Source organism: Phocoena sinus, chromosome 5 (genome assembly GCF_008692025.1).
Source record: "Phocoena sinus isolate mPhoSin1 chromosome 5, mPhoSin1.pri, whole genome shotgun sequence".
NCBI classification, from domain to species: domain Eukaryota; kingdom Metazoa; phylum Chordata; class Mammalia; order Artiodactyla; family Phocoenidae; genus Phocoena; species Phocoena sinus.
In genome coordinates, this window is record NC_045767.1 from 16,592,912 (window position 1) to 16,613,120 (window position 20,209).

The window sequence follows — 20,209 nt, forward strand, 5'->3', positions numbered from 1 at the left end:
GTATAGGAAAAGAAATATTAGGTTTGTAGTTATTAGGCTGATGCTTTCCTCCAGGGTTCCCTGAACTTCTGAGGCATGAATAATATGGAAGATATTTTCTTTCAATTTACTGGGTCATATTGACAGTTGATGCAATTTCTTATACTATTAAACTCCGTGAAAATCTAGACATTAATTTTTCACATGTTCTAGACTATATTAAAATTTATTCATCTTTTCTAATATACTCTACATATAGCTAATCAAAGCTTCATTTAGTGCTATTAACATAAAATTAAATTATAGGAAAATGTTCTTAACAGTGAAACATGAAGTGATTATAACAGAAAATGAAGTCTCAGTATTTCTTTTCTCAATTTCTTTTTGGTTCTTTTTCTAGTAACTAAGAAAAACCCACCCAAAATACAAGTTACACAAACAAATTAGTTTTCTCTAAAGTCATTAAATAAAAAATATTCTTATTCCATATTTATTATGTGACCCTATAGCCACAAACTTGAAAATAAACTTAAAAAATTAAATATATCAGGAATATGGTAGCAATATGATAATAACTATATCTCTTCATATCTTTTTGTTGTAATCATTCCATAATTTTCATTTTTCTACTTGCATCCTTACAGGATGTTCTCCACAAAGATCCCCTGTTGAGCTAATATTTAACCACTCTCTGTGGGGTGTTCTTAGGATAAAGTCTCTCAACTTGCATCAATTCATAAACACTCTTCTAATCTGTAGCACAATCTCTAGCTTCACATGAAATATTCAGTAGTGTGTGTGTGTGTGTGTGTGTGTGTGTGTGTGTGTGTGTGATGGGGGCAGCAGCTGAGAATTATTTTAATCAGAAAGTTTATAATCTCTCACAGCTCCAATTTGCAATGCCACTGACTTTAAAAATCACTGAAAAAAAATGCAGTGAAAGTCCACAATAGTAAATAGAGTATAAAATATAGGTGCTTTGAAATAATTCTGATGATCCAAAAAAATCTGAATACAATACATATAGACTTTGAAGAAGGCTTCACTAAGGCACTAATACTTAATGTTAACAGAAGTAAAATCTAGCCAGAATGAATAGTTAAAAATTCATTCTGTGAGGCACACTTGTGCTTAAGTATGAATTTTGTTTTATGACTTATTAGCTCTGATTGGTTCTTTAAGATGTTTTGGTGCATTAGCTCCACCTTCCTGAGTCAGGTTACCTGGTAAAGACTAGCTGGAAAAAAGTAACACAAAATGATACTTGAGAGATTACCTTTCCAAAGAACATTAAACATTTACAGACATTTAAACAATGCATTCCTAATTTAGTGTGTGGGTTAACAATTTGTCAGCATGGTTTTTCATATACTGTTTTCTGCAAAACCAAACAAAGAAATAAAACTATCAGACTTTAATTATCTGCTAGTTTTACTGGATGGACTTTGCATATAGAATTTGGAAACAAAGAATAACATTAATTTAAAAATGTAAGATTTATATGAAGCATTCAATTATACATTTGTTTATATCATTCCTGATCAATTGGATTATCTCCAATTATGCAAACAGGGACTAAAGTGAGCTCTGAGGAGGGACCGCATGCAAAATTAATACATTACTTCAAATGATGTCCCTTAGAGAAAGAGGTTATGATCCCGTTTTTGGCAGCTCTGGGCCTAGAGTCACCAGCGTGTAGGCTCAGCTTCCTACAACATAAAATAGGAGCAGTAGGAGGATCTTTCTATGTCAGATACTCTCTGTTGACACCCGGCTCCATTCCATCCTTCTGTATTGCAGGGACTGGAAGTTGGAAACTATCACTTTTTCAGACTCCCTTCCAGCAGGACTCAGGTTTAGCTTCTGCCAGTGGGTGAGAGTTGAATGATATCTGAAGGGTGACAGCAGAGCAGGGACTGTTCTCCTGGGAATCACTCACTGCAGAACTGCAGTGATGATCAGCAGTGGTTTCTGGAAATACCCGCAATGTCTTTATTGCTGAGGTTATGGGTGAATTTTCCTGACCTTCACTCTTATCCGGTTTGAGGATTCCAATACCTATCTCATAGGCTTTTTGTGCAGCTTAAGTAGAATAATGGGAAAAAAAAAATTCTTAGAAGATATCACAGGCCCACTAGCAAAACTCTCTAGCAAGTGCAGCTCAAAGTGTGATGAGACGTGACAGGCATATAAAGAGCAGAGGCTCCGGAGTAAAGCTTTTAGTCAAAACTCAGATCACTTTCTGTGCCATGCTGGAGGCAAGTTATCTCATCTCCAATCTCTCTGAGATCCAAATCGTTTTGTTTTTAAATGGGAATGATAAAAATATTCATTTAATAGAGTTGTGAGAAGAACTGAATAAATAACTAAGTGAATAACAATGTCTGTGATGCAAGGAGCTTTAAGCAGTGTTTTAAATAGTCACTCGATAAATGTTATTAATATTTCATGATGAAAGAAGAGTATGCTTAAAAGTTTCAACAACTACATTTGGAAAAGGATGCTGTGTATGTTTAAGTAAAATGAAACAAATAAAGAAACAAACTACAGAGAAGTGAAGTGAAAGGGCTAGTTCTGTGTCCCCTCATGCAGTAAGTAACATTTATGCTGAGATCAGCGTAGGGTGCCTTGCTAACACACTTTCCCTCTTCCCCATCTACTACCCAATGCAGTCACACTTTCTTCATTCCGGAACTAAGCGTACACTCACTCTAAGTGTGAATCAGTGTATTATACTAAAATGGGACAAATAAATCATCTTTATTGTTGAATTCCCAACAGAGGAAGTAACGAGGGGTGTGGTTGGTGGGGGGAGAAGTGTGGGAAAGAGTGAAGAAGGTTTTCTAGAAACCCTGAACTCATAACATGTATGTAAGCCTGTTATTCATGATCCTACAAGTACAACTCTGGTAAGACTCATGCTTACCTTGTGCCACTGAGGCTTGTCTTTATAGAAATCCCATGGCATACCTCTACGTCTACCATTATACTAACACTACTACGGACGCTGCTAATCAGCATTGCTACTTATTGAAAGCTGGGCTCTGTGCTAGGTGTTTTAAAAACATTATTTTTACTCATTACAACAACCCTAAAAGATAAGTAAAGTATGATTATTCCCATTTTACAGATGGGGGAGTTGAAGGTCAGCAAGCTAAGGTGACTTCCCAAAAGCTATAGATAAATCAAATTCTGTCAAATCCCTTGATTCTTTCATTCATATGTGTGCTGCCCTTTTTTCTTTACATTTCAAGGACATTATTTTGTTAGAAGGCAAAGCTTATGAGATCTGCTTTGGCTTATTCAAACTTGCTTTATATCATCATCAAGCAATCCAATTCTCCAAATATAAAACTATAAATATACACATGGTGGGCATCATTTTAAAATATGATATCCAAATACATTTTCTGAAAAACTTCTTTTAAAATAGTATTCTGCAAAACATCTACCAAATTTTTAAAAATATATCCTGGTCTTACCTATTTCACTGTACTTTAACTTGTGTTCATAAACACTACAGGGCAACCCAATGTAATATATATGCTCTAAAAATGTATACTGTGCAAATTACAGCAGAGAAATTGTCTCTCCTCAAACTTATCAACAGCATAAATTTATACACATTTGAAGGTGCACTAACTACAGATCAGCTAATAAATAAATAGGTGATAGATAGATAGGGATAGAAACAGAGATATATTTATAAACATACATCATGTCCTATTAGGATGCCAAAGACTAGTCAAACAAATTTGCTCAATATATTTAACTCTGTTTCTAAAATGTCAAGGTACATTGTGGCTCAGTTACCTTACAAATCAGCCTGTGATGTTTTCTAACTGACTACTACAAATAACAAGGCATTTTAATCTCAATCTGAATCACAGCTCTTGCTTCATTCTCCTCACAGTGTGGGTCAAATTTCAATAATCCTAATGATAATTATGATAAAAAATCATAAAGATGATCATGATAAAATGAAGGAACCAACAACAATAGTTGATAACTGTATTTAGGACATTAAATAGTCCAGGTCTCATACTTTAAATATACCATGTCCTTTAACTTTAGAACACTTTTTTGAAGATAGGATGCTCTTTTTGCTCTTGTACAAGACAAGAACTTAACCTCTGGAATGAACTGTGTAAGCTCACATCCCGACTCTACAACAAATCAACTGAGTCACCTTAGAACACCAACTCAACTTCTCTCTACATCATCTTCCTCCTCTGTAAAACCTGGAAAATCATTATCCCTACCTCATAGGTTTCTTGTGAGAAGTAAGTGAAATAAATACAGATAAAGTGCTTAGAAAAGTGTCTGGCCAATAGTAAATGCTTAAAGCATTTGCTGTGATTCTGCCTACTCTTTAGGGAAAATCATTTGAAAATGACAAAGTTCGTGACTTTCTACTATACTTGATATGGCTAAAGTCTTGGTGGAAAAAAAAAGCCAAACATTGTCATACCTGTGTATCCAGTTTTGCAAACACAGTTGAAGCCTCCTGGAAAGTTCTGGCAGACGGCACTGTTCTTGCAGGGACTAGGCAGGCACTCGTTGATATCTCTCTCACAGGCCCTGCCGGTGAAGCCATCTGGGCAGCTGCATGAAAATCCGCCCACTAAATTGTGACAGGTCCCACCATTGTGGCAAGGGGACGGAAGGCATTCGTCTATGTCTATTTCACACCAGCTGCCAGTATAGCCTGGCAGACACTTGCATAAGAAAGGCTGCAAGGGTTCATTTGCCACGATGATGACTGGAAGGCTCTCGTGGCTCTTTAATTGGAAGCTCACGGCCAGTCTCCTTACACAGCTCCCTCCGTTCTGACATGGGCCAGGAGCACAGGAGTCGTGATCCACAGATTCTACCTTCACTCCACTCTGCCGGAAGAGGATCTCTTTGATGCTTTCGAAGAAGGTGGCTACACCACTGGGATTCACATACTGATTATGGTTTCGCTTCACAGCTGCCAGAAGAAACGTTCTATTGTTCCCTTCATAGGCCCCATACAGTTGCACAGCGGTCCCAAGGCCAGTCAGCTGTGAACTGGCAATGCGTAAGAAATGAAGGTAGTGGTTCGTCAAGAAGTCCTTTACACTTGGTACGCTGAGACGCAGTAGGATGCTGTTATCCACTGTCGCGTTGGAAAATCCAGTGAAGAAAACTCGGATATTGCTCGTGACCGTGCTGTGGACGCCATCATTGCTGAGGACAGTCAGGTCAAACGTGCCATCTGTGGACCTTGGCTGGGAACTCAGATTGCAAGTGCCCCTTGGAATACTGAAGAGGCTCGTAACTCCCGAAGTTAGGGAGCAGTGGAAGGTGTCTAACACATCGGGATCCTGTGGCTTCACGGAGCCTAAAATCCCACCGGGAAACAAGTTGCCGTAATAGTTAACAAATATCTCCACTGTCCGAGACTGTGAAGGGTTGTCATTTTGGTCTATCACTGTGATATGCACGGTTCCTGTGGAAGACATCTGAGGAACACCGGAGTCCCTAGTGACCACAGACAGATAGAAGTCTGCAATTTGCTCTCTGTCAATCTCTCTAGTCGTGCTCAGAACTCCAGCAGTGTTCAGACTAAAATAGCTGGTGGCAGGGCCCGTGCTCAGCAAGTAATAGGTAAAGGGGCCTTGATTTGGAGGGAGGTCAGGATCCGTGGACTGAAGGGTCATCACCAGAGTTCCTGGGCGTTTGTTTTCCATAACTTCTCCCTCACTGATGGTCAGCATAGGCCCATTATCATTTATATCTTCCAGGGTGACTAATAAGGAGGCACTTCCTGTAGCTGAGGGGGTCCCTGAGTCCACAGCTAAAACCGTGAGATTATAGATGGGTAGGGTTTCTCGATCTAATTCTGCAGTAACGGTGATCTGTCCTGTCTGTGGATTAATGGAAAAGGCACCATTTTCATTCCCTGATCCAATAAAATAGGAAAACCTACTCCAGCTGGGAACAGAGTCTGAGTCGAAGGCACTGACAAAGGTCACATGAGTTCCCATTGGGACCCCTTCACTGATCTGAACACTGTAGATGTTTAGACTAAAACGGGTGGGTCATTGGCATCAAGCACAGTGACATTTACAGTGACCTCATCGATGTCTGCACCCCTAATGCTGCCAAAATTCCTTGGCCAGTACCTTCAAAGATACCCTTTTCTTCTTTTTCCTCTATCAAGAAGTCCAGAAACATAAATTTGTCCAGTCTTCTTGTTGATCTGGAAACCCCTTCTTTCTACTGTTACCAAAATCAAATAATTGCACTTCCCCATCAGTGCCCAAATCACGGTCACTGGCAAACACTTCTCCAACAATAGTACCTTTAGGAGCTGCTTCTGAGATTTCAAAATAGTAAAGTTTGGAAACAAAACGAGGCACATATTCATTTGTCCCTTTTAACTGTATATTAACAGTGGCAAAACTACACCTTTCTTCATCGGGGACATTGAAAGCTTTCACAGTAAGGTGGTAGCTCTGCTTGGTTTCAAAATCCAAGAAGCCTTGAGTGGTGATGACTCCTGTGTTGGGGTCAATGACAAAGAGGTCACTGTCAGATGACTGTATAGTATATGCAGTCACAGCATTGGTTCCAGAGTCGGTATCCGTTGCATTTAGGTGGATAACTGTCGTCCCACTGGGGGCATTTTCCAAAACAGTGGGGAAATATTCATCAGGAAGGAACACTGGAGAATTGTCATTCACATCAATCACATCTACAGTCACACTGCAGTAACCAGTCCTTGCAACCCAGCCTCCATCTGTAGCACTAATGGTCATTTCGTGTTTCTGGCATAGCTCATAATCAAGAGCTTTGGCTAGTGTTAATACACCTGTGGAGGAATTGATTGCAAAGATGCCTTCTTCATTTCCTGAGGAAATACTGTACTTAATCAAGCCATTCATAGCCGTGTCTCTATCTCTTGCAGAAACGGTTCTGACAATGGCCCCGATACTATGGCTTTCAGGGATGGTTGCACTCATGTGGCTTTGAGAGAATTCAGGTGTGTGGTAGTTTTCCTCAGTGACAATTATTTGAACAGTTGCTTGGGATGAAAGTGGAGGGTTTCCCTTATCCTTCGCGGTGACAGTGATCAAAAAGTTTTGATTCAAGTCAGATATCAGGGGAGCTGCTACTGAAATCCACCCTGTATTATTGTCTAACTTAAATTTTCCCAAATGATTTTCATTCGAAATGAAATACTCCACTTCAGAATTCAATCCAAAATCTTTCTCATCTACTGCAGTAACTTTGATTAACTTTGTACCAATTTTAACATGTTTGGTGACTGGAGTAAAATATGCAGTTTTAAGAAATTGTGGTGCATTGTCATTACTGTCCACCGTGTTGATGGTAACTGTTGTCTCACTAAGTAATGCAGGATTACCTCGATCTGAAGATGTCACTATAAAGCTATGTCTGTTGATGTTCACGTTACTGAAGCCACTGACGTTCTGGTATATTAAGACCTGTTTATTGAAAATCTCTCCTGTGGTGGCATTAATCCTGAAGTACTCTGACTGAGATTTTATAACATAAAACACTTGTCCGTTTGATCCCTCATCAGGGTCTGTTGCAGATACCTGAGTCACTCTGGAGCCAATTTCAGTAAGTTCAGGAAAATCTAAGTAATAGGATGGTCTGCTAAATCTTGGAGCATTGTCATTGACATCTGTCACAAATATTGTGACATCTGTACTTACAGTCCACCCAGAATCATGGGCAGAAACTCGGATTCTGTAACGGTCTGTGTCTTCTCTATTTAAAGGTCTACTAATTACAATATCCCCAGTGCTGGGATTAATCGTAAACGGAAGACTTGTGTCCATTATAGAATATCTACTAACTGCATTTACACCAATATCTTCATCAGAAGTTGTGACACGTGTAACTGTGTACCCTAATGGGGAATTTTCAGGAACATGGGCACTGAATATTTGCGAAAACCTAGGGGCATTATCATTTTCATCTAAAATGTTAATGATGACTTTTACTGACGTGCTCTGAGAAGGGGAGCCTTTGTCTGAGGACTTTATGGTAAGCACATACTGAGATATTTTTTCCCGGTCTAAAGGTCGAATGCTTCTAATTTCACCAGTAGCATGATTGATACTGAAACTATGTTCTCTGTTGCCATTAACAATTTCATAGTCTAACTGTCCATTGGGTCCACTATCCTTGTCCACTGCAGAAACAGTAAGTATTTTTCGAGGAGAAAGGTTTTCCAGTATTTCAGATACAAATGGATCTTCCTTAAAAACTGGGGAATTATCATTGACATCTAATACTGTTATGTCAAGTTTCTCATAAGAGGAGAAAGGAGGGAAACCTCCATCTCTGGCTTCTATCCATACAACATATTTTTGTATCTTTTCAAAATCCAGAGGTTGACTAATGGACACCTGCCCTGATAACTGATCAGTCTGAAATGTGTTGCCAAGGTTCCCACTTGCAATATAATAGGACAGAGGTTCTCCTCTCAAGGAGGACCCTGTTATGGTAGTGACAAGAGTGCCTACTGGTTGGTCTTCAGGAAACACGAAAGTTTGTTCTTTGGCTCTGACTTTAGGGAAATCTGCTTTGTTCACAAATCGAACAGTCACTGTTGTAGAATCTGTCTTTGGAAATGAGCCACCGTCTTTTACATGCACAGAAAATGTCACTTCTGAAGTGCCATTTAGTGGTCTGGCTGCCATAATAGCTCCTCTCAGTGGGTCAATGTGAAATTTTTCAGAGTTTCTACCCGAAAGAGAATAATGTAGTTCAGCATTGGGTCCAAAATCAGCATCTGTGACAGTAACCGCAAAGACGAAGGAACCTATAAAAGAGGGAGTGTGCAGTTATAATCTCATGGAACCCCAATAAAACATTTGATAGTAAGTTAAAACACTATATTAAAACTATATATAAAACACTATATTGCTACCTGACATAACTTTATTTCCCCATGATTACTAGTGGAGAACAGTACCTCTTATATTGTCTCTGAAGTTCCCCAGTCAAATCTAACAATAGTCTTCAGGAACTGACCTGCCATTATCTACCTAAAACCCATGCAGTCTAGTGAATTTGATAATTTTCAGTATGCCTTTGCGAGAAGCACAGGGAAGGGCAACAGCTAATCCTTCCGAATTATAGTTCCTAGGAGAAAAATCTGTACATAACAGAACTTCCAACAAACACGATAATACAGGAGTTCTGCTAAGAGCTATGTTTATGCCCAATGGGGGAAAAAAATAATTGCCCTATTATGTCTTAAAATATTATTGAATTACCTTTTATGTAATCATGTCAACAAAAATAACATGTTTAAAAAATTACTGTTGATTCCTTATACCCACTCTTTTATAGCAAAATTCTCTTATCTGTGAACTATTCTCATATGGAGATGAAGTGTATATATGTATGCGTGCATATATATATATATATATTAGAACAATTATAAATTACACACACACATATATGAACAATTATAAAGTACACACACACACACACACACACACACACACATATATAAACAATGATAAAGTAGTAAGAAATAAGAAATGAGGAAGAATGGACCCAATTTGCATTCCAAAAGTCAATGCTTGGGATGAGGGCCAATTGGACAGATTGTAGAGGAGATAACGCTGAAAAGCTGCCATAAGGACGTGTTTTCGATGAACTTATTCAGAAACCTTTCCCAAACCTGCACTCCTACCCGTAACAGAAGAGTTTGTGACACAAGTGAAAAGTCTCTAATTTAAAAAAGGCCAGTGATTCTGATTAATTATAATATGTCTAATGAGGAAAAAAATGCTTAAGCCTTACCCACTTTGTACAGGAGATGTAATAGTGCATCACCACACATTGGGTGTGATTAGAATCATGCCTGCCAGCATCATTTCAGCTGAAGGCCATCATCAGGGATTTATGACTTCACTATTGACATTTCCTTTTGATAGAAATTTGGCACAATAATTTATGGATTTTATACTTGCAATTGGTATCAATTAGACCTTCTCAAGTGAATAGAAGATCAAAGATCACTAGAGGAGAAATCCTGCATCCATTTTTTTTGTTTTTCTAATTAAAAATATCTTAAAGCAAGGAAAATTAATTATGGCCTTTATTTGTATATTTTCCTGTTTCAAAATTCATTTCAAAAATTACCAACGGCAGATGATTTGTGTAGTGCCTAAGAGAGTAGGCCAATCCTTGCAAAGAAACAAACAAAACCAAACTAAATTTAAAAGAGATGCAGAAAGCTAAATACATATTGTCAATACGAAAGTGTTTCATGAACGGCTTCATAGTCATACTAACGGAAGAAAAACTTCACTCATCAAAACTAGAGTAAAATATTTACAGTAATAATTAACTAGAAGGATTCCTTCATTAAACCTTTTGAAAACTTATCTATCTATGAAGCATTGAATAAAATATTCAGTTTCTACTAAGAAATACAGTTGAAGGCCTATTACTTCCCAGATAATGTTTCAGGTGCTTGGATATGGCATGGAAAAAGAGATAATGTCCCTCCTATCAAGGAACACACAAATTACATCTCAGGACAGAACCCTCCTTGACTACAAAGTGAAATCTATTCTAATCTTTAACAATATTCAAGTAAAATTAAGAAACAGCACTAGGAAAGGTGTGGCAATTATAAAACCTTAAATACAATTAGTCTGGGAAGAAAGAATTAATTTGCAAGATTCGATGTTCCTTCAATTTATTTAGGCAAGAGTTGAATTTTAGAGGATTTGCCAACTTTGGCTATATCAGAAATATACACGTAAAAATAACAGCAATGTAATTATAGAAAGTGTCCAATGTATAGTTTTTATTTATCTATGAGACCTCCGAGTTGGTTTGGTTACCTGGAAGAGTAGGGGATGGGATATGTGTGACATATGGGTGATGCTGAAACCTTGGTGGGTTGTCGTTGACGTCAGTCACCGTGACGAGCACACTGGTGGAACTGGAAAGAGGCTCCGGGGATCCAGCATCACATGCAACAACCACTAAAGTATAATTCTCTTTTGATTCCCTGTCTAGCAACGCACTGGTGATGATTTGTCCTGTGGATGGGTTGATGGTGAACTGAGAATTTCCACCAATGATCCTATAACTAAAGCAGAGAGCAGACATGGGCATATTTCTTCCAGTTTTAATGCTGCAACATCTATTTACTATAATTTAATGACCGAGGCAGAAATGTCAAGAAAAACATTACAAGTAAGATCACACAACAACGAAAGGATATGGCGAGTTCAAATTTTATGTGAACATCACATTAACAATCTTTATTGTGAGATATCCCATGACCTCAAGCAGGTCCTCACAAGGTTTGTGGGTTTCTTAAATCATGCAAGTCCCCAGAATATACCCAGAAGACTATTGTGTTTTAAATAAACCAGCCTGAGAGCATAAATCAGGGCCTTGCTCTAATATTGTGGTCAGTGGCCAGGATCACAAATGAACATCTGTTAAATGAATCTAAAAATTATTTTTTCTGCTGTGCACCATAATATACCAGAAAGGTCAGTGGAAGATCTTTTTCTTTAAAGACCAAACAAAGTATTTGACACACACTGACTGTCCAGAACAACTCAAGAACTGATTATTTATACAGAGACATTCCTAGTTACTGATTCTCTCATTTGCTATTCCTCATATGGCCATGCTGCTTTGCTTTCTTGTTGTAAGGAGAGGCATGACATCTTCATGGATATTTTGATGCTAACCAGATTGGTTAGCGGGGAGGAGTTTCCACTGAGAATAGCTTCTATCTTCTTTCTGAAGAAAAAAGCTGTCTGTACATACTCCTGAGAGGTCAGCTAGGAAAGAAGTAGCTAAGCTTGAAGGTTCAGAAGCTGGCTGTGGTCCATAATTTTTTAAGTTGGAGGGTAGCGAGATAATAGACATCTTTCAAAGCTTTCTCCTTTATGCCAACAAAGAAATGCCCTTGTTGGAACTAACTGGTGTTTCTATAGTTTGGTTTGTGTCCATAAAAACATAGCAACAGCAAGTGCCTAATAGAAACAGCAAGAAAAACCTTGCATTGCAGCCAGTGCACATTTCTCCTATGAAGTTCATCATTTAAAACAAACATTTCAGCATCTTCATCCTTTTCAGAGACATAATGAACCGTTGGGAGCTATTTCTTTTTTTTTTAAATAGAGGTTCTATAAAATGAGAGCTAAATAGAAAAAGAATAAAGAAGGAATTTGGTTGAGAAATGATATTAATATTGATAAAGTACTTGGTATCACTCAGATTTGAACACCCTTTGACACACCCACAGGCCACGATCAGGAGTGAGAACAGCACTGACTATATTTCCTGGACCAGAAACGACCTTACAAAGTGTAATTACTATGCTTACACAGTAGAAGACATCTATTCCCTTTATCAAAATAAAAATAACAAAGGTTTGTAAATGATTTCTCAAAGTTAGAAATTCAGGACTCATGAAATAATCATATTGCCTTACCTTTTGGAGAAAGTCTGCAGGCACCTGGATTATGAGAATTACGTGATTTTACCTTGGGAAACTTTGCTTCTATCGGTAGGTGTAGAAATGACCAAATAAGTTAATGGGGGTTGGAACAAGTGCTTCATAGTGCCACAAGCTTTCTTACAGCTTTATGGCAGCAAAGGTCAGGGTTCACTCAAATATTTGTTCCCTTAAGCATTTACAAATAAAAATAAGAAGGAGGCAAAATGTATGTAAATTTGATTTGGATGCTTTGTATGTGAGAAGACCCTGGTATATTAGAATGAACAATGTGTTGAAAGGCAAATGATGTGAGTTCTGGCCCAGGTTGAACTAAATAATCCATAGAGGAACTCTGTACTATAAATTCTTATTCTTTATTTTATGCTATTGCACATAAGATTGTCTGTTTAAAAGTAGGTAATATATTTATTAGTTTTAAAAATTAAAGAATAAAAGTGTATCAATAGTGTATTTTAAATATGAGATATTCTTTAATATCTCACAATATCTATAATACCAGTTTCAATCAAATTTATTCTTGTAAGTTAAAAAAGAAAGAGATAAAAGAAACATAGGGGACAATATAAATGGATGGACTGCTGAGATCACATGCCCAGGTTTTCCCTACTTGTATTATTTTGAGTCTTGTTTCACTTCTCATCTTTTCATGCATCTCTCTCCTGCTTCTCTGGTCCACATTAATTTCTTTTAAGGTTATGAACTTAGATCAAGTCTTGTGCTACCTTCTTAACAGCTAAACACCTACGCTGTTCTTTACAACTTTGCAGCAGCTTACTGTGTTCTTAGGGTGCACCCAGCAGACTACAAGGCATTTTATATATGCTCTCATTTAAGTCTCAGAACAATCCTAACAGTTTGGTTTTGTACTACATTTTTTTATCGGTGAGGAATCTGAGTCTAAGGGAGGCTAATCTAGTTGCACAGAGAAACATGAAATCTATAAATGGTACTGGAGACTTTGAACTTCTGTCTTTATGACTTCAACATGCACTTTTTCCATGATCCTACAGTAGATGGAAGGTGGCACACAGCCTGGGGGGATGTGGGTGAGACAAGGCACACTGTAGCTCTTGCTAAGGCCAAAAGGGACTCTTGCTCAGGTTTGTCGATGTAGAATCAGTTTACAATGATTTAGTTCAATGCAAATCAACAAGGTGTTAATTTTTTTTCTGACTCAAGAAATTACTGTTTCAAATTACTGGCATAAACTGATCATTGTTATCTAAAATCTAAATCAACTGTTGTTGCATTTGTAAAGCTGAAATATCCCCATTTGATTTTTTGAAACTTTTCTTACCTCTTCCTGAGATTTGCTACGGTCATAAGGCACTGCACTGTGGGCTGCTAGAATACAGTGATTTAGTAATAGTTTAGAAACTGGACTTTGGAACACAGTTCCCTTGGACATGAATTTTGATCTCATTCAAGTACTTAAATTCATAAAGTTTCTTAGCCTTTCTAAGTCTTCTCTATCTATAAAGTATTATACATATATGTATTCCTTTCATTTGGTAGTTTTGAGCATCAAATGTAATTTCTTTTGAAAAGCACTTGGCAGAGTAATTAGTATGTGACAAGAATTCAAAGTTTAGGTTTACACACATAACAGTATATATACGTACATAATTATAATAATCTATTATATATAATCTCTTATAATCCATCTTTAGGTAAATGGATGAACTAATAGAGACATGGATAAGTAGGTAAAAAAAATTCTGTGCTCAAGCTTATACCCTAGATGGAAGAAAGACACATGGAAAAGTAAATACAAAACCAGGCAGTATGTTTAAATGCTATGAAATTGCTCAGAAGCATTGTTTAGGGAATTCAGAAGACAAAGAGATCACTTTTGATAGAAAAGCCTTTCTTCGAGAAATGTAAATTGAGGCTAAGTCTTAAAGAGGTTACCCACCTTACAATAGTATCATAAAGGGAGAATGAAGGTATTTTAGGCTAGGAGTCAACAAATTTTTTTCTGTAAAGGACCAGTTAGTAAATACTTTCAGCTCTTTAGGCCATCAGATCTCTGTTGCAACACTCAACTTGCTGTTTTAATGCAAAAGCAGCCGCAGACAATACGTACATGAATGGGCATAGCTATTTTTCAGTAACACTTTATTTACAAAACTAGGCACTGGGTCGAATTTGGCTTGCAGGCTGCCGTTTGCAGAACCCTGGTCTAGGATATAGAAGGATTTGAACAGAGCCATAATGCTTGGAAAAGCACAGGTCCTTTTCCCAGGAGCAGAAAGTGATCCAGTGAGGCTGAAAGTTTGGCTATACATTTGTACAGAATAAGCTTGGAAAGATGCTGGGACTGTTTATGGAGTGGCTGGAATATGCAGACTGGGCTTTATGCCCTAGGCAAACTGGAAGTTGAAAGATTTTGAGGAGGGGGGAGTATCGTTAAAGCTGAGCCACTGAGCTAGCTGTTTCATGTTACTGCCATTTTCCTTTCATTCACTGACTCAGGCTTTGCTTTATCCAAATAACTTTCTACAACACTGAGAGAGGAATCATCATAAAACATAAACTAATCATGTTATTGCCCATCTTAAAACATTTCAGCTGTTTCTCCTACTAGACACAGAAAGAAACGTGAATTTTCTCCTATGGTATACAAGGCCCGTTCCTAACCCACACCAACCATACTGAACAGCTTTGTTTTTCTGATGCTATGTTTTTGCATAGATTTGGCTTTGCACCTGTTATTGTCTTTCCCTAGAATGCCTTTCATCCCTTGTTTGTCCATAAGCAACTCCTCTGTCTTTCCAAAACTCATCAATTACTTGAAGCTTATACTTATTTCCTCAGGTATCACTGAGTATGCCGTTCTTTCCACACATTCTGTTTAAACTATACTTGCTACAAGGTACTATAATTGTAATATTGCAAAATTACCTTCTATATTAAAGTGTTCTTATTAGAACTGAAGTGCTTAACTCCTCAGAACTTAACAAAGTATCTGGGACCTCGTAAGGGCTCCAAGATTATACAGGATCATGTAATATATAGATTGGAAGGATTAGAAACCAGAGTAAGGAAAGTAAGTTAATTTTTATTATAATAGTCCAGGCATGATGTAATTATGGACTGAACTAGGGTCTTGGCAGGAGGGATGCACAGAAAAGAATGAGTGCCAGAGGCATTAGGAAAGAAGAAACATGAAAACTTGTCCACTGAGTGAGCGTAGGGGGAGAGGATGACTGTAAGCCATCAAGATGGGAGGATGAAGAAAGCAAGGCAACATCATTAAAAGAGAGCAGTACACCAAGATGAGAAACAGAAAAGGTTAGTAGTTTCTGATATGTTGTTCTTATGACTTCTACCTCTATGTAGAGGTGCCTCCTAGGGAGTTTTAAAGACGGGTGGGAATCTCCAGGATGGAGTCAGAGTTGATACAATAGGTTTAGAGGTTTTTTGTCTAGTTTTCTGGGTAACTTTTCTCATGGCTGCAGCCATGGAAATGGATGATTCTCTACTCTCTCTCTTACTCTTTCTCTCTCTCTCTCTCTCTCTCTCTCACACACACACACACACACACACACACACACACACACACACATACACACACGTGCGGGAAAATAAAGAAAGGAAAGGACTGAGAAAAAATGCTGTGGCGAATGTCCAAATTTCTTTGGAGAGCTAGAAAGAGGGGATACAGAAGGCAAATTAGAAGGTGCGGTCAGAGACGCAGGATGAGAAATAAGAAATAACATTTACACAGACACTGAGGAGAAAAAAAATGCCAATAAGAAAGGCTGACCTGCGGTGCAAATATTGCAAAAGGCAAAGGAAAATAAAGACTCAGAAATCACTGGACTTGATAAATTTCAGTAGAATCTTCGAATAGTCTTTTTTGGTAAAGCAATGGAGGAGAAAGACTGAGAGATTTTCAAGAATAAATGGCCAGAGAAAACTTTGAGGCAGTAACCCACCCTCTCAAAAATGTGGTGTGAAAACTGTGAGTAAAAGCAGCAGTTGTAAAGAATACTAGGATCATTCATTTAATGCATTTATTTAGGTGCCAGTCACTACTATGTTGTAGAAGAATATATTAGGAATAAAATAGATATTAGAGTGATGAAAAAAAAAAAAACTAGTATAAATTTAGTGACTTTCATGTCCCAAAAATGTGTTAGAGACATCTGCACATATTAACTGATTCCATATATGATACTTGGCACCTAGTAATTGCTCAATATATATTTAATTCTCACAAATTTCGAATGTAGTAATTCTTAACTCCACTTTTACTGATGGATACACTGAGCCTTAGAGACACTAAAATGACTTTCCTAAGTCATGTAAGTAAATAAAGGAACCAGAACTCAATACCAGATATTCTGAGCATTTCTATAGGGATAAAGGTATGATCAAGGAAAGAAGGATTACCTGAAGATCCAGAGCAAAATGTAGTAACTTTTGAATTAATCATTTGAGGGAAATCGAATGGGATGGGATTAGGAGCACAGAGAAAGGGATTTGCCCTTGAATGTCAACCCTGTTGATACAGTTTTGTGACTTTCTCCAATGTTATGACATAAAAGAATTAAAAGTGAGGTTTTGAATGGAGATTTGGTCAGTTGGAGAAAAAAAAGGAATATATTTCTATAAGAGCTAAATTCTGGAATAGGTGTCTGGGAAACAAAGATATAAACTAGATACAGATATAAACTAGATAAGCTAGTAATTAATGCAGGCTGGTTTAATAGAAGGGAAAATATTAAAAGTTATGTAAAGGGTTTAACTCAAAATAAGTATTCCATCCATTAAAATGCATAACTTGATCAAACTGGTAGAAAGAAGAATATAAATAAATATTTCTTGGGTAGCTGCTGTGTAAAAGATCATGTTAGACCATATGGGAAAATTAACATCACACATAAAAGGCTGTGCTTTTAGAGAGTCCATCAGTAGTTGGGTAAATGACTTAAATATGTAATACTTGAATAGTCAATCTAAAAATTAATACATAAAAGCTCTGTTAACCAGAGGAAAAAGTGGATTTTCTCCAGGATTCCATGAATAGCAAGGAGTGATTAACATCCAAAATATATATTCCATTAAAAACATATCAAGCCAGAGTAAATAAGATTTAGGTTGGCATAACAACTTACTATTCTGTGAAAATATTTTTCATTTAAGTTGTAATATTTGTCTGTCAATTTAAAGTGAACATAATAGTTTTTTGCAAGATAAAAATGGCATGGATTTTTATCATATCTGACTATATGATGGCACAGTCGTTTGAAGACTTTTCACCGATGGGTTTTAGCCCGGGGACTCTTGGCTGGCCATGGCTGCTTTGACAAAGAGAGTATTATGGAAGTGATTCTACGCCGTTTCAAGGCCTGGCCTTTAAGAGCATTAGCAGCTTTCACCTGAGGTCCTTGTAACCCAGAGGTTCTTCTACCATATAAAGAAGTCCAACTACCCTGCTGAAGAACCACACTGAGAAGCTCTGAGATTGCATGATCAGAGAAGGGGTCCAACTGAGCCTAAAGTTCCAGCCATCCCTGCCAAGCCACCAGGCATGCGAGTGAAGCCATCTTGGACCCTCTAGGACACAGTCACCAGATAAATACCATAAGTGACACTAGTCAACCACAAGAAGCAGAAGAATCTCCCACTGACCCGTGCCCTAATTCCTCAGCTACAAAATAATGAGATACAATAAAAATATAAATAAAATGAATAAGATAAAATTTTAGAACAATACATAAAATCATTATTGTTTAATCCTAATTTTAGGCATAGTTGGTTATTCAGCAATAGATAACCACAATTGGGCTATGAGTTAATGCTACAGCATTTCAGCAAAATGAAGCATTGTGTGCATTTAGTCCAAAGACTAACGTTTAATGAGAAAAATAATTAAAATTTACAAAGAAAAATGTACCTGATAACTGCATTTGTTGAAGCATCAGCATCTGAGGCATTTACCAATAAAACATCTGTCCCCGTTGGGTCATCTTCAGGAATTGTTGTGAAATACATTTTACTGGCAAAAGTGGGGACATTGTCATTGACATCATCCACTATGACATTGATAGTTCCAGTTCCGGTCAGGGCAGGGGATCCTAGAAGGAAAAGAAAATCAAGTCTTAATGTTCATAAATAACAAAAATAAGAGCAAACTTAACAATTAGCTGTAGACAGAACTACGGAAGAGAATTTAGAAAACATCCCAAAGTAAAATTTGTGAACACATAGGCAAGTGACTGAGTGATTTTTCAGTGTTGTTACAAGAAAAAAAAATTTTTATTTAGGGACTAGTATCCCAACTCTTTCCTAGTGATACTGCACAAAAGGAATACGTCAACCTCTTATTCTATTTTAAAGGTGCTGATTCAGCAATGCAGAACACAACAATATCATTTAAATGCCACAAAAGAGGCACTTACAGTAAAGTAGCTCAAGCCAGATTTGGAGAATACCCCTGGGCCTGGAATAGCTGGCCAGCTGACAAGGCAGAGTTAAAAACTGTATTCCTAGATGTGACTCTCAATGTTATTGTCAACAAAATTCAACTGGGCTTCTGAGGCCTTTAAATCCCCTTTCCTGTACTAACCAATATTTGTTTGCTGAAATCTTAAAGAAGAAAGCTTCAAGTTAACATCAAAACTCTTCCACTTGCTGGAAATAACACTATGTCAATGAGCTGACTTGAAATCATTTTTATTGCATGTATTTAATATTTAAGGTAAATGTGAAACAATTCATTTTTTTTTCCTGTTCCAGTTCCGTTATCAGCATATGGTGAAAACCTAGCATTTAACAAAATCTTGGAGTACGTGATCTGTACTACACAAGGTTAGCAGACTCTGTGGTGAAGATCAGATGACATATTTGGTTAGACTCTGTGGGTTGTCCCACAGGTAAATGGCAAATCATCTGTCCTTAGTTGTGTTTTCAAAATTAGTTTTCAAACTTTAATTTCTCTAAATAGAAATAATGAAAGTCTGTTTAACTGTATTTATGTACAATAAAATAAAGCCCTGGATACTCTCACTTTCTGTTTAAGATACTATTCTTTCTCCCATAAAATTATCTCCTGTTAAACAAAGTTTAAATTCTACTTATTTCCAGTACTCAACATTTTGTAAATAAAGCCATTCATTCTCTCGCTCATTTGTTTCTCTGTAAAATGTTTATGGAGTAACTCTTTAGTATCAGGATGGTGTTGAGATTCACGGCCTTCCAATATTATTTTTTCATAATAATATTCTAGTGATTTGCTAGTATTTCCTTACTACTATTCAAACTTTTTCCTATTAGATTGTTATTAGTGATGGCATAGTACCAATCAGCTTTTATGCTCAAATGTATAGGAACCAAAATCAACAGACTAGAAAATTACGGAATGCAGTGGTTTTAGTGATCTGGTATTTTTGTGCTCTATGTAAGGAAGCTCAAATTCTACATTAGATAAAAAATGTGTAAGACCACTTGAACTGGGCAGTGTAATGAGGCATGATACCTCCCGGAAACCTATGCAATTAAATTTAGGCTGCAAGCTGACCTTTGTTGCCATATATATCCTTCTCCGTGACATAATTTATATTAAGCATTCCATTTACTTTAACATATTTTTAAATTCATGACTGCAGAAATCCTACTTTTTATGTGTTTGATTTTACATTAAAGGAAAGAAAACTAGTTCTCACTTTTTGCTTTTTTTGTACAATCGACTACAAATGTTAAAACACTGTA

General features: G+C 37.2%; 1 protein-coding gene across 1 annotated transcript in view; it reads right to left on the reverse strand.

Moving 5' to 3' along the window:
- The window catches only part of FAT4 (FAT atypical cadherin 4), a 172,352-nt gene that overhangs the window by 32,420 nt on the left and 119,723 nt on the right, over positions 1 to 20,209 (reverse strand). Inside the window, 5 exon segments of the mRNA XM_032632562.1 lie at positions 4,451 to 6,037; positions 6,040 to 6,214; positions 6,216 to 8,803; positions 10,848 to 11,098; positions 18,396 to 18,576. Coding sequence (XP_032488453.1) covers positions 4,451 to 6,037; positions 6,040 to 6,214; positions 6,216 to 8,803; positions 10,848 to 11,098; positions 18,396 to 18,576 — 4,782 coding nt within the window.